At 55.6% G+C, this 15,050-nt stretch overlaps 2 protein-coding genes across 2 annotated transcripts; one reads left to right on the top strand and one right to left on the bottom strand.

Moving 5' to 3' along the window:
- Window positions 1-171: 171 nt before the first annotated feature.
- Window positions 172-1,788, top strand: DNLZ (DNL-type zinc finger). The gene is made up of 3 exons (XM_058818446.1): window positions 172-408; window positions 795-934; window positions 1,518-1,788. Exons 1-3 carry the CDS (start codon window positions 172-174, stop codon window positions 1,681-1,683), a joined length of 543 nt encoding a protein of 180 aa, XP_058674429.1. The 3' UTR covers window positions 1,684-1,788.
- A 2,950-nt stretch (window positions 1,789-4,738) lies between these two features.
- LOC131566804 (G-protein-signaling modulator 1-like) lies at window positions 4,739-14,598 on the bottom strand. The gene is made up of 4 exons (XM_058818212.1): window positions 14,433-14,598; window positions 9,088-9,247; window positions 6,787-6,995; window positions 4,739-6,697 (listed from the first exon to the last, which is right to left on the bottom strand). Exons 2-4 carry the CDS (start codon window positions 9,176-9,178, stop codon window positions 6,509-6,511), a joined length of 489 nt encoding a protein of 162 aa, XP_058674195.1. The 5' UTR covers window positions 9,179-9,247; window positions 14,433-14,598; the 3' UTR covers window positions 4,739-6,508.
- Window positions 14,599-15,050: the final 452 nt, after the last annotated feature.

Genomic DNA, 15,050 nt, shown 5'->3' with positions numbered 1-15,050 from the left:
CTCTGACGGCCTCTCGGTCAATAAACAGGTTTAAATGCCAGCGTGTGACACAGGGCCGGGCTGAGCTGGTTAATTACAGGTTAATTAATGAAGGGCATTGCCCGACACCGCCATGGCGGCATTGCCCGCACCCAACATGGCCGCCGCTGCCTCAGGGAGCGCTAAGGGCGCATGCGCGGTGCTATGCAGCGTGCGCTGAGGGCGCTGCTCCGGGAGCCGCCGCCATGGCGGCCCCGCCGCCCCCCGCCCGGCCTGAGGGGCCCGGCCCGCTCCGCCCCGGGGCTTCTCTGCGGGCCTGCCCGCCCGCTCTGCACCGGCCAGGGACAGCGCTGGGGCCCGGCCCGCCCGCTCTGCACCGGCCAGGGGCCGCCGCCATCCACGCACTATCGCCTGGTGTACACCTGCAAGGTGGGCGTGCGCGCTCTGAGGGCATCGTCGCTGGGGTTCATGGTGTAGCTGTTTTCTTAGTTTTAAACTTGCAAAGACTAATTCAGAGTGGAAGAGCCCTCTGGAGGTTTCAAGTTCATGCTCATTGTGTTTGGGGTCTTGTGAGTGTCTCTGAAGGTGGAGATCGCACAGCCTCCATGGATCCTCCTCATTAGCCACAGAAAGCAGTGAAACCTCTCTCAGCCTTTGTGTCCCGGGCTGAACTCACGACATCCTAACATGATGGAGCCGACTTGGGATAGTTAGAGATGAAGGAGGGAAGACTCTTTTAATGTCAAAACTATTTTTGTCTTAAAAGCCCTAGGAGCTGCAGTTACCGTGCTCATAAAACCCACTTTGTTTTTCAGGTATGCCAGACCCGTTCAGCCAAATGCATCTCTAAGGCTGCCTACCACCAAGGAGTGGTGATCGTGACCTGTCCTGGCTGTGGGAACCACCACATCATCGCCGACAACCTGGGCTGGTTCTCTGATCTGGAGGGAAAGAGGTGAGTGTGCCACCAGCATCCTCCTCTCACCCTGCTCCCACCTGCAGCTTCCTGAAATGATGCCTTGTTTTGGTGATTTTTATCCAATGTGGTTCATACTAAAAACAAAGTTTCATCCAATTCATTAAAACACAAAGACTCTGTTTTCAGTCATTATAATTTGACTGTTGCTGTCTAGGATCCAAATAAATTGGTGTGAAGCTGCAGTAGAAACTTCACGGGGATCCTTAGTGGTGCCAGCGGGTGATTTGCTGTTCCCCTCAGGCTTTATCACTTCACTGCTGCCTTTCCTTGGATGTTTCAAGTGTGTAGATTGGTCTGTGGAGTTCCAGTGATTTCTAAATTCCCAAGATAACTTTAAAAGCTTCTGTTTAGCTGTAATTGCTAAATCATTGATCCCAGTGGATGAGAGCAGTCCCAGAAGGTTTGGGTGGTTTTCTGTGGTTAATTTTGGGTGGTTTTCTGTGGATAATTTTGGGTGGTTTTCCCGGTGATGTGATTCCCTGCCCGGTGTCAGTGCTGAGGGCAGAGTGCAGTCTGCCTTTGCCGTGGTGTCACTGCTGGTTCTCAACTCCCCGTGCAGGAATGTCGAGGAGATCCTGGCAGCCAGAGGGGAGCAGGTGAGACGTGTGGCTGGGGAGGAGGTGCTGGAGCTGCTGCTGGAGAGCCCTGCAGAGCCCCAGGGGCAGCTGGCACAGGGGGACAACGAGGAATCCCCCCCAGATCCTGGCAGCAAGGGACACACCTGACACGTGAGATGGTGGCCTGTTGGACAGACCTGCCACGTGGGATTTGGGACATTCTGCTTGGACTCTTCACCTTCATTCCCTGATTTCAGCTGTTTCTAAAATAAACTCGGGTGTTGGGTTTTCTCTGTGTTGTGTCTTTGCCTTGTGTAGTTTCACCTTTGATGTCTTTAGAGGTGTGTTGGTGTCTTTCCTGGTGCTTGTTTTGCTGATTTCAGGCAATTTTCAGTACCCCACCAATGTCCCTTGCCTGGCTTTGTTCCCTGCTCAGAAATTCTCTATATGTGTTTGACCTAGCGAGGTGCAGCTGGAGCTGGAGGTTTTAGGGATGCTCAGGTGTGGCAAATCAGGAGAGGGGACAATTGACACCACCTGAGGAGATGGGTCCCAGACTTCTAAAGCCAAAATAACCCTGCAGGAGGGTCAGACCACCTGCTCTTAATGCAGTCAAACACTGTTTTTATCTGTTCTTTTGACCCCTTCCAGAGTTTTGTTTCTGTGCCACTCATGTCAGGACTGAAAGTTTTGTATTTTGATCCCACTCGAGCTCCAGCACGGGGGTTTTACCACTCCTTGTTGGTGAGGGGGAGTGTGGGTGTGAAGGCAAAATTACTAGTGGTGGAGAAGAAGAGGACCCAGAAAGTTGTCTTGGCAGATATTGAGGGGCTTATTAGTGCTGCTGCAGTAGGTTAAGATTAGTTAGAAATTTAAAAAGAAATAAATGACAGATGTGGGAGTTTGTCAGCATGCAGCTCTGGGGTAGTGGTGGATCAGGCACTGAGATGATGATGCTGTGCTTTGTTAGGGTTTGTTCCCTCTGCACAGTTCCCACCTGCTTTCTTAATGTTTTGAGCTTGCAATCAAAAACTAATTCAGTTTGGAAGAGCCTTCTGGAGGATTCCAGTTCAATCTGCTTGTCAGAGGAGGATATTCAGGATCTTGAATCACAACCTCTGTGGATCCCCCTCATCACTGAGGCACAGAAAGCAGTAAAACCTCTCTCACCTTTGTGTCTTAGGCTGAGCAAGCCCAGTTCTCTCAGCCAGGCATCCCCAGCTGCTTGTGACGCTTCATCAGCCACAGATTCACTGAGGGCATTGCAGGCATTAATAAGTTCCCTTCATTTGGAGTGTTCATAACAATTTTATTTGTGTTGCATTGTAAGTGTTGGGTCAGAGTACCAGGAAAGTTGTCGTGTCCTGTGGGAGTGTCAGTGCAGAGTGATGAAACAGGGGCAGGAACTTCATCAGGCAGCTCGTGTGTGCTCAGGTCTGTAAGCTGCAGCTCTCCCTGACACAGCTGCTGGAGTGACCCAGGACTGACAAACAGGAATTTGCATTCTGAGCACTGCTGTGTTCTCCCCCTGAGCTGGGCTGCTGGCACCTATTAGCACTGCTGGAAAAGTGTTTGTTTTATTACCTTTAATCTGAAAATCAGCATTCTGCTTCCATGGTGCTGATGCCTTTGATGGGGTGGAACAGAGCAGCTGTTGCAGGATCCGTGTTGCCTTGGAAACAACTCATTTACAATCTGCCTTTTTAATACTGTTTTCCTTACCTTTCTTACCTGTTACTAGGTCCCAGGAAGGTGGTGCAAATTTTTGCTATGTTTTAGTAAAAAATGTAGTAAAATGTAGCAAAACCTGTGTTGGCTGCTCCTAGATTTTCGTGTTTCCTTGTGCCAGTGCCCTTTGTCACCTGGTGCTCTTTGGGGTAGGACAGAGACAGAAGCCCTCTGAGCATGGTGGGTGGCAGTTCTTGCTGCTTCTCTGAACATTCAGGTTAACATAAGGGGAGGGAATTTGCACATAATACAAAAAGATTTGCTGCTAAGAGATTGCAGCTAAAAACCAGAATTTTTTGCTCCCTTTTGAAGATGTTTTTTCTGAAAAATGTTGTGTCATAGGGCAGTGGGTTTGCTCTGGAAAGAGGACACAGGTAAGCACATGGGCTTGCTGTAGCCAAAGCAGGGAGTGAGGAGAAGCAGCTTTTCTCCTCAGTGCCTTTCTCCATCAGCCCTGTCCTGTGAGTCCCTTTGGTTCTTGTGTACAGCTGGGTAGGAGAGGGCAGGATCTCGTGTTTCTGCTGCATTTTTAGGGTTCTTCATGAAGAGGACGCTCACACTGCACAGCTGCAGCAGCAGCAGCGCTCAGGGCCGGCAGTCCCGCGGCTCTCCAGCGGATGTCACCATCAGAGAGCTCTTCCCGATGTGGGAGCGAGCCTGGCAGCGTGGGAGAGAGGAGGGTTCACACAGCAGGAGCTCAGAACGAGCCTGTGCTGCTCAGGATGGACAGACAGGAGGTGACACCATCACTCTGTCCCAGGGATCACCTGCTCCTGGCAGCCTGAGCCTCTGCACACACTCAGAGCTGCTGTGGCCAGGCACCCAGAGGTGTGAGAACACCTGATGGGAACAAGCTGGTGGCTCTTTATTAATCCTTGCTCAGGGCTGGCAGTGGCCAGCACACATGAGCCAGGCACAGGAAGCCCAGCTGTGACTTGGCTTTATCCTCACAGGGCCCAGGATCCAAACTGCTGCTCCCAGGCTGCCTTCCAGCCTGCTGTGCTGCAATGGGCTGGTGCTGCTGCTTTGTGTCTACTCCAGGGCTGTGCCCAGCACTCCCTGCCCCTGTCCCCTGGCTCTGGGGGACAGCCCAGCTTTGGGACAGGCGCCGGGGTGGCACCCAGACCGGGCAGGGCCTGAAAGGAGCAGCTCAGCCTCTCCTCAGCCTTTTCCAGTGGCCTTTTCTCTGCCATGCAGGGCTGCTCTGTCTGCCCTGTCGTCCTGGAAACTTCTGGGCAGGGAATTCTCAGGGCTTTGTGCCTTCCCTCCACAGCCACATCCATGCTGGCAGAACTGAGATGGTGGTGCTGCCATGAGCCCCATGTGCTCACAGAGTAAAGTGATAAGGAGGTAGGTGCACAACACTTTCCTTAGCACATGTGCTGGTGTCTGTTACCAGAGACCCCCCCCCGCTCCATTCACCCCCACCCTTATTCCAAAGGGCCAGGATTAGCCCTGCTCTGAGCCAGGAAATAATGGAAATGAGTATTTGCACTGAAGCTTAGACACAAATATTTATTAAGCACAATTCCCCCCACCCCTTCCCCTTGAGCTGTATTCATTTCTAATATATTAATCCATTTGGCAAATTATTTTTTAGAAAAAAAACAAGTACCTGTGGGTTGGAAATTCCCCATTAAAATGACATTAGCAAATGCACATGTAAAAAATAAATAAGCTCATACATTCAAGTATATGGCAAATAATACCTCAATAATACCTCTGAAAGCTTAATGGTCAGGTTCCAGTTCACCACCTGGCTGAGAGCTGCACAGGCCTGAGCCTGCAGCTGGTCAGGTCATCATCAATGTTTTTCTCTTTTACAAATGCCAGCCTGGCTGGTAGGTAGGGATGGGCAGCTCCTCCTCTCCCCTCTCCAGAGCTCTGCCAGCCCCAGGAAGGAGGCCCAGCCTTGGCCCAGCAGCAGGTGAGTGCTCCCAGGTAGCAGGTGAATGCAGCTACCACTCCACATGGTCAGTGCAGGCAGGGTAAATGCCCCATGAGCAGCATCACTGGTCTAAAAATACCTCCCTGCTGGCTGGGAATGTTTCCATCAAATGCATTTCCAGTCCAAAGTGCTGATTTGGTCTCTGCAGGAGCGGCGCTGCTTCGACTCAACGCTGGAGCTGCTCAAGTCCAGCACAGTCTCTGGTCAAGCACAGGGAAAATACTGCAGCTCCTCGAGTCACGGCCCTGCTCCCCTCCTCCAGCATTTCCAGCTGGTCCAAAAGGGGAAGGAATGGCAGTAAATGTGAGTTCCCAGCCAGCCCCCCCAGACTGGGGCTCTCCTGAGGCTCCAGGGGCTGCAGACAGGTGGGCAGAACAAGAGAGCCTCACTGGGAGCACCTCAGTGCTGGTTTGGGAGAAACACGAGGAGGGAAGGGCCATTGGCCTGAGCTGCTGTTGGACACAGAAAAAAGGAGGGGTGAGCCATGAAAGCTTTGCTGGCTGTTGAAGCAGGGCCCTGTCACACACAGGTTCTGTCTTGGGTGCCCTCACATTGGCTCAGTGGCACCAGGAGCTCTCCCTGATTGCTGTGGGCTGAACACTTGGGCAGAGACCTCTTTCTTTCCTCCTTCCCTCTGCCCAGGAATAGCCCCTGCCATGGGGCTGCAGAGGGCTCCAGAGGTAACAAATCCCACTAAAGCTTACAGTCAGAGAGGCTTTTCCCCAGCTCAGGAGGTCCTGCAGGGCTGCAGCTGGAAGCAGAGAAGGTCCAGGGCTCTCCAGAGAGTCCTCAGCAAACCTAAAATACACTCAGGTGTGTGGGACCACAATGCAGCTGGGGTGGATAAGGTTTAAAGGACTTGGGCTCTTTTTCTCCTGTAGAAGGAACAAAGCTGAACAAGATGTTCCAGAGAAGAATCCAGAACCATTTGTGTCAGGGAAGACAGGACGACTTCAAAATGGAAAAGGTGTTCTTCCCTTTCCCTGTTTAAATAAAAGTGTTGTGGAAATAAAAGAAATCAAGGATGGAGTTAGCTACCCCTTGTGGGCTCCTCCAAGTTCCTGGGGTTTTAGGTGATCAGCAAGGGGCTGCTAAAGTCTTCCAGGGACTGTGCCCAGAGTTACGGTGGTCGAGTGTCCTAAAAAAACCCCCCTTATTTAAAAACTGTCCCCATCCATTGGGCTCTCCCATAGGAACACGATGGAGGTGCAAGACTGGGAGCACAGGAGCACTCGGGCTTCAAACCACCTACTCTGTTCTTCCTTTTTAAAAAACAAAACAAAGCTGAAACAACCCCCCCAGCCCAAAGCCCAGTTCTTAGCTGGAACCAGGCCTTTGCTGCTCCTCCTCGGCCTCCTCCTGGGCTGAGGCCAAATCCACACGCTGCTCGTCCATGCGCTTGGCCTGCACACGCTGGATGAGGCTGAAAAAGTCTTCATCAGGCATGGTGGGGCCCCGGGGGATGGAGTCTGGGGGGGCACAGCGCTGGTCATCGATCCGGGAGGACTGCAGGGACACAGGGGCTCACGTTAGCACAGGGCAGGGAGAAGGGGCTGGAGCAGGGGTGCCAGAGCCCCCCAGCCCTGTGCCCGTACCTGACACTTCATGAGCATGTTGAAGAACTCGTCCCCGGGCTCCTGGGTGTCCCCCTCCACGCGCAGGTGGCCCAGGTTGTTGTGGGTGATCCTCAGGCCGGGCAGGTTGCCCACGTTGGCACGTTGGTCATCCAGGCGCCTGCTCTGCGAGCTGGCAATGAGGTCGAAGAACTCCTCTGTCTGTGGGGATGCCATCAGGGTGGACTGTGCTGGGGGAGAGGAGCACAGGGCAGGGTCACCGCTCTGCCTGCCCTGCCTGAGCTGCAGAGCCCAAATCCCCTCCCCAAACTCCTCTCCAACCCACACAAACCCAGCAGGCAGCAGCGGGGCAATCAGGGCCTTGATAAAGCAGAACCTCACACCCCCACCTTGCACGGCTGGGTCCCTTGTGGGGCTCCCTGCCTGTGCTTGGCCAGCTCCTGGAGGCCACCAAAGGTGCCACCTCAGCCCAGGAGATCCAGTGCCCCCAGGCTGACCCACAGCCTGCATGTGATCCCTGCACTGCCACTTCCACTCTGGCTTCCACCTGGACCACGAGGCACACGCAGAGCTGGCAATGGCAGGGGAGCACAGAGTTCCTGGTAGCCCCTGTGGCTGTGACAGGCACCCACACAGTCCCAACAGCTGGGAATAATTGCAAGCAGGCCATCAGCAAAGCTGCCTGGCTGAGCCTCTCACCTGGCAGCACCTTCCCAGACCCCCAGAAATCTGAGCTGTTTGCCCAAGGAGAGGCACTGCCGAGGTGAGTCTGGCTGTCACGGGCTGCAGGACCTGCCTCAGCACCAGCAAAAACTCCTGGGCTCCGCTGCTTCTCATCCCACGGAGCAGAGCCTGGGCTGTGCTGGTGCTGGGGGTCCCAGTCCAGAACCAGTCCATTCATCTATCCACCACTGACCCTTTGGAAAGAGCCCGTTGGCTCCTGCAGCTGCTGGGTAGGGAGAGGCTCCCAAACAACAAACCAGCAGGGCAAAACTCAGAAAAAACTCAGAAATCCAGCCCAAGTGGGGTTACACTCCCTGAGCACAAAGCACTGGAGCAGAGCTCTGAGCCTCCCGACACGAAGTCCTTAGAGCCCCAGCTCATGGAGCTGCAGAAACACAAGAAAATCTCAGTGCTGACGCAGGGATGAGTTTCCTCCCCTTCAGCTCACAAAGAATCCTCAAAAATAACACGTCCAAAAGGCTCAGAGCCCAAAAGAGCCGAACAGAATGTGGGGCCGCTCGTGCATTCTTTATAAAGCTCCACATTTTCAACCCCATCTCCTAAATTACACAGCTGTTACAGCCAAATGCACTTGTGTGTCAGAAATGCATCTCTTGACGAAACAATGCTCATTTCCACCTTTTTTTAGACAATAAATACCCTCTCACCTCAGAGCCAACCTGCCTTCCTACCACAGCCTGACCTCAGCTTCAGCCCCTGCCCTGGCACTCGCTGCTTGTGCTGCAGTGTCAGGGGGCTCCTCTCCTATCTGCACTTCATATTCATTTGGCAACTGATGATGAACAAATCCATCAGGTTAAATAACTGGTTTGAGCCCTCTGTGCTGGTGATTAAGCATGTGAGGGTGATCTGTGCATTTTAGAGCTTGGGTTAAACAAAGGCCCTGAACACTGAAAAAGCCACGGAACCCAAGTGCAAACACAGCCCTGCCTTTCCTGCCCTATTTGTCAGGCGCCTTCCTCAATTTATCCCTGTCCTTCCTAGGGCTGTTTGCCTGAGCAGTTCCCACTGTTTATCCATCCTCCTGGCTCCTCTGTCCTCACACAGCACCTATCACCACCGTATCCAAGAACAGTACAAAATCCAGAAGTTTTTCCTCCATGGCAACGCTATTACAAAAACTGGCAATATTTTAACTTGCCTGAGAAAGCCTGACCTGGCCCCTGCTCCTCCCAGACCCCAGTTTGTCACAAAGCTCCCTCAGCAATGACCATCATCATCTTCCTCCTGCAGATACTAGATGTGGCACAAGTCCTGTGCCAACCTCCTTGTTCAGAATCCAAGATCTAAAGACCCACACTGAAAAAAAATCCAAGCGCATTCTGCATTTCTCTCGCTAATTTACTCCCCAAACCTTAGCTCACATTCTCCAGCCTTTCCCTCGGCAACCATTTACATAAGAATGTTTTTTCCTTCCTTAAATAATGACTGAGATTGCCAAGGAACTGCTAAAAGTTCAGAGAGCTGAGTGAAAACATCACGGGATGCAGGGCAAACCACAGCAGCTGGGCACGCCGCGGGAGCAGCGCCGCTGCCACAGGAGCAGGGATTTTTGGGATTTGGGGTTTGGGTGCTCACATAGCCGCTCCCCCAGCGCAGGGACCCGCGTGGCCGCTCCCTCCGCAGCCTCGGCCGGGCACTCCTCCAGCGGGCAGCGCTGATCATCCATCCGGTTGCTCTGGAACTTGCTCAACAGGTCAAAGAAGCATTCCTCGTCCGAAGGGGTCCGGTTGATTTTCTGGGAAGAGAGAGGAGAGTCAGAGTCAGAGCACGCTGAACAAATCCCTGAGTCTCAGGAACAGCCGTGCCCTCTCCTGCTCCGTGCCAGGCTGGCTCCTGGCCGTGCCCTGTGCCAGGCCCCACAGTCTGGAGCCTGCTGGGGTCTCTGCTCCTTGGTCCCTCTGATCCCAGAGGCTCCAGGCACTGCCACAGCCCAAACCCGTGCATGGATGAGCCTCGTGCAGCCGCTGTCACTGCAGAGCAGCCACAGGAACCTGGGGGCTGAATGGCAAAGGGGAAAGGAGACAGAATTTACCCTGGCACTGCTCCAGGGGAGCTCCTGGGCTGGGTTCAGAGCAGGATTCTCAGAGCAGAACCATTTCAGCAGCCACCCCGGCTGAAATGCTGCCCTGTGCCCAGGGCTCAGCCCAAGCTCAGGGATTGCTTTTTCCACCAGCTAAATCCAACCTTTCCAGGCCACTGCCCCTCACACCCCAACACTCCCCTCGGTGCCTGTTTCCTCAGCACAGCACTTGTAGCAGTCACCCAGCTGAAAATGCCACAAAATTACAGATTTTCAGGACAACAGCTCTTGCACAAGAGCCCCAAATGAGCACCTTGCACTAGACAGGGATATATTTAAGTTGTGCTGCAGGAGGCTGGCATTGGAGGGAGCCTCTCCAAGCCACTTCCAGCAGGGAGAGGGGCTGTGTGTCCTGATCTGGAGCAGACAGAGCAGCAGGAACCACAGATCCTTCCAAGGAGTCACTTGGAATGGGAAATAAAACTAGCCAGTGATAAGAGGGGCATCTGCCAGGCTTGGGGATATTCCCTACACACCCAGCCGGTCCCACCAGTTGCTGGGAAAAAAGCTACAACAGAAAGCAACCAAAACCTCTTAGGATGGGTCTATCTGAGCTGTTTTCTAGCCAGAGGTCAATCAGAGGCACTGGGTCCCTCCTGAGGGGCTGCACATTCCACCAGAGAGATGCAGAGGGCACAGCCAGGCTTTCCATCAGAGCAGGGGATTCCCTGGGCTGCTGCTGAAGCAAAGTCCCTCTCCCAGCTCTGATGGTGGCCTGGGAGCCTCCCAATCCCACCACAAACAATGCTGCTCCCACCAGAGCTCCTCCCCATGGCAGGGGCAGGAAAAGCCCTTCAGGGGAGCTCTGCACTGGGGAGAGGCTTGTGCTGACAGGGTTAAAGCCACAAGTTGGATTGGGTAGATGAAGGAAAACAATTTTCCTGTATGCTAAGCGAAGCAGATGAGATGCACTCAGCTTCTATTTAGGGCAGCGTCAAAATTAGCAGCAGGCCAGAGAGGAACATTGGCAATGTGGGAGCTGATCAGGGAGGGGAAAAACCCCTCTCACCTCCTGCCTGCCACGTGCTGATCCACTAATGCAACCCCATGGACCCTCTGAGCCACCAACAGCTGCACCTCAGAAATCAAAGCTGGCTGGGGCTTGAACCGAGGGTGAACTTCATCTCTCACAGCTCTGCTGTGCTGGGTTGTGTGACCCAAAATTCAGGGTAGAGGAGGAAACCGGTTCATTCACACCGAGCCTCCCTCCCGCTGTTCCGCGGCTGCATGGAGTAAAGCAGAACAGCCCTGAGCCAGGGGGAGCTCCAGCTTGCAGGAGCAGCCTGGCAGGGCATGGCAGAGCATGGCAGGGCATGGCAGAGCCCCCAGCTCAGAGCTGCCCCCCACAGATCCCCCACAGCCCCTCCTGCAGAGACCCTGCAGTTTGGGGATCCTGCTCCCAATGCCCCTGCAGAGCAAAGGATGCTCTGAATGAGCAGCAAGAGCAGGCAGGGCATGGAGGTGTGGGGCAGGGCTGGCTGTGTGCCTGGCACCTCCAGTGGCACCCGAGGGGCAGCAGGTCAGTGCCCATGGGCCATGTTAGTGCTGGCAGGGCTGTGCCAGCCCATGGGCAGCCCCGGGGCACCAGGCTCCCTGCAGCCAAACCCTGCCCCAGGCCTGAACCTCTCTAATTAAAATGCCCAAATGTGACACGGCAGGGAGCTCTGAGCTCCCTCCCTGCCAGGCTGCTCCCAGCCCCGAGGCAGGAGCTGGGAGGGCAGATGGAGCTGTGATCCCACCCTGGGGCTCTCCATCTGCTCCGAGCCCAGGGCTGGGCACAGCCAGGGTCAGGAGGCCCTCGTGGGGCTGAGCAATGCCCTGCCACAACAGACACACAGCCACATCCCCAAATGCTCCTGGGCACCAGCCTCAGTGTCCAGCCCCAAAATCACTTCTCACCTCATGGCCGGTGTCCCTGTCTGGCCTCATCCCCCATCCTCTGCCTCCAGTGCTGCAACTGCCCAAATTCTGCCAGCTGTCACCTTCCTGTGGCAGCCAGACACTGTCACAAGGAGTGACAGAGGGACCCGGGGCTGCTGGCTCTGCAGAGATCACCCCAGGGCAGATCTGGCTGCAAACACGCTTGTCCTTGGCACGGGCACAGAGACACTCCCAGCTCTGCCCACACAGGGACAAGGACAAGTGTGGAACCCCTGCTCCTGCTCCCTGACCTTGGGCAGGACAGGGATGGCACCATCCCAGGCAGGTTGGGGTCCCACTCATGGGGGTCAGAGCTTTGTTCACATTTTCTGAGAGTGGAGGGGAGCAGGGCTCCCTCTCCTCACACAGGTCTCTGGAAGGCATCCAGGCTTTTGCACACATTCCCTTGCTGGAGGAGCAGGCTGTTTAACCTGCCTGGGTGGATTCAGGATGTGTAAAACCACAGCCGAGGTGTTGGAAAGGCAGCAAAAAGCAGCTGCAGAGTGTGACGGGAGCCTGCTCTGCCACTGTCCCCTCTCCCTGCAGGCTGGGACCGACCACCAGCTCCCTCAGGAGCCCCAAGCCAAGGTCATTACACCCCGTGGAGAAGCACAAACACACACATTTTCCTTTCTGATAAACTCTCACACCACATAACACCAGTCACAGTTTTGGGATGAGAGGGTCCTGGGCTGCCCAGCTCTGCCCCAGAGGTGCAGGACATGGAGCAGCATCTCCTGTGGACATCCCTCAGTCTGACCACTCCACATGTGCAGCTCCAAGGCTGGAGCGATCCCAGGCGAGGCAAAACAAAGTCAGATCTGACTCCTGAGCCTCACCCCCCTTGGCCATTTTCACTGGGATTCAGGAAAGCCATCAAACAGAGGCAGAAAGCCTCATTGCAAGAACTAAACCACCTCCCAGCTCCCAACACCTGAAGGCACAGCCCACAAATGCCCTGCAGGGCTCCCACCTTGGACCCCGCAGAGAACAATTCCCACTGCCAATCCTGGGACCAGCACCCTGTCCCAATCTCTCTGTGGCATCTGAGCCCCCCAGCCAGCCCCAGCTGTGCCCAACCACACCAACATCTGCTGCAGAGATCCCTCACCCCAACGCTCTGGTGGTGGCAGCTTCTCCCACAGCTTCCTGCTGCCCCCACAGCAGCTCGGGATGCAGCTCTTCCCACAGCGCTGCTCAGCCCCATCAAAGCCTGTCAGATCCGCTCTGGGACAGCGCCCCAGAGGTCCCCAAGCACCACAAAAGTATTTCTGTGCTGGACAAGTCATGGCACATCCCTCAGTGATTCCATGGTCACACGGACATGTGGGATCCCCTTTGAAGGGAGTTTCGCCCACCAAACCAAACCACAGACACCCAAGAGCCACCCCAAGGGCCAAACCTTGTCCCTCTGTCAGAGCAGCTTCTCTCACAGCTGCTGTCCCCAGGGCACTGACCTGCCTTGGTTCCCCTCCTCTCCTCCAGGCTCAGCTCCTCGCAGCCCTGACCCAGTGCAGGACGGAGCTGTCAGGTTCCAGGGCTGCTCACTCCGGCTTTGTCCAGCCCTCCCAGGACAGCTGGTTGGGATTTGCAGATCCCAGGGGTGGATGGACCCTGGTGGGTCTGGTACAGCAGAGCCAGCTCAGGAGCTGCTGCCTGAAGGTGCCTGGTGAGTGCCCAGGTCAGGGACGAGCGAGGAGGGTTCAGCATTTGTCACTGTCACCCCTCAGAGCACTGCCTTGGCATTCAAACACATCCACCACAATTCCACCTTATCTCAGAAAGGACACAGCCTGGAGATGAAGTGACCTGACCCTGTTCCACAGTAACAGAGCCAGCAAACAGTCCCAGGACCAAGTTCTCCCCCATGGACAGCCCTTGGAGATCCGTGCCCTTGCCCAAGCAGGCGCTCACCTGCCCTGGCAGTTCTCCATTCCCAACCTCCATGCCCACATGCCCTGCCCTATCTGCCTCTCCCCTGTGAGCCACACATGTCACCGCTCCTTACCTCTGCTCTTTGCAAGGCAGCCGACCTCAAAATCTCCAGGCAGGAGCAGGGCTGGAGCTCCTGGTGACCACCAGCGCCAGTAGCAGCTCATCCAGGGCTGTCTGTCAGTCTGTCCGTCCCCTGCACGCAGCTTTGCTTTATCCTGCACCACCCCACACCTCACCCCGCAGAACTCACCGTGGGGGCTGCACCTCTGGCACAGCCACAGCCTCAAACCCCAAAACCACCAGGCACTGAACTTCCCAGCCTCACCTGCAGAAAGGCTCTGAGGGGGAGGCTTGCAGAGAGGCAAGCGGGGGCTGGAGGAGAGGAGTGGAAGGAAATCCCTGGCTGGAATCCACAGCCTGTTTTAAAAACCAGGAGCTGAAATGCCTGGAGAAGCGTCCCTGTGCTCCGAGGGGAGCGGGGCTGTCCCTGTCCTGGGCTGGAGTCCCCACTTCTCTCAGCTTCAGAGGCAGCAGAGCTGAAAATGCTCTCAGTCTGCTCAGGACAGGCAGCAGAGCTGTGAAACTCCCCGGTCTTTGCTCAGGACAGGCAGCAGAGCTGTGAAACTCCCCGGTCTTTGCTCAGGACAGCGCTTCCCTTTCCGTGCCAATCCCCCCGCGGGTGACAGACGGACAGACAGACGGACAGATAGACATCCCGTGTGTCCCCCGAGCACGGCCGGGCTCAGGGACCCTCCGCCCCCCTGTGCTGTGACACAGAGCGCACCGAGCAGCCTGAGCAGCAATATTAACAACAGAAAAGTTCACACCGGAGCTACCTGAAAAACTTCAAACCCCCGAGCGCACCCACGGCACATCCCGAGCGAGCCCTCCGTGTCTCCGCACCCACCTCCTCCTCGCGGGGCTCTCATTCCAGAGGAAGACGGACACACGGACAGACAAACCAACCCGCGTTTCCCTCACTGACCTCAGCAGGGCTCCGGCTCTCACATGTCCGCGGGCAGCAGCGCTGGATGCTCCGGGCTCTGCGGGGTTCGAGCTGAGCGGGGTTCGAGCTGAGCGGGCTTTCTGTGCCCAGCGGGGTTTGAGCTGAGCGGGGATTGAGCCCAGCCGGGTTTGTGTGCCCAGCCGGGTTTCTGTGCCCAGCGGGTTTCTGTGCCCAGCGATGTGAATGAAGAGCGTCGCCGGCTGCCGGGACCCGCAGGGTGCGAGCCGAGGTTTAAAGCGCCAGCCCCGCTGCCACCTCCCCCCGGAGCCCTGGCACGACTGGGGAGGCTCCAGAGATCGCTGCCGGCTCCCTCACCTCGCTGCCACGATCCTCCCGTTATTAGATGATGCTCTTAAACACACAGTGCAGCTACGTGAATATTTAGCTTCCCTTCCACCTCCTCACCTCCCACCCGCCACACTCACTTCACCTTAAAAATAGATCGCGATCGATTCTCCCAAACTACATCTGCAAACACGCTCGGCTCCGCGGGCACAGGCAGCACACGCTCTGTGCACACACAGACACACTCTGATCGCTTGGATTTAAAGCACCAAAATACTGAAGGATCATTTTTAGCTCCTGATAGTCCTCCTG

This window comes from Ammospiza caudacuta, chromosome 21 (assembly GCF_027887145.1).
Source record: "Ammospiza caudacuta isolate bAmmCau1 chromosome 21, bAmmCau1.pri, whole genome shotgun sequence".
NCBI classification, from domain to species: Eukaryota; Metazoa; Chordata; class Aves; order Passeriformes; family Passerellidae; genus Ammospiza; species Ammospiza caudacuta.
This window is presented reverse-complemented; position numbering and strand designations above follow the sequence as displayed.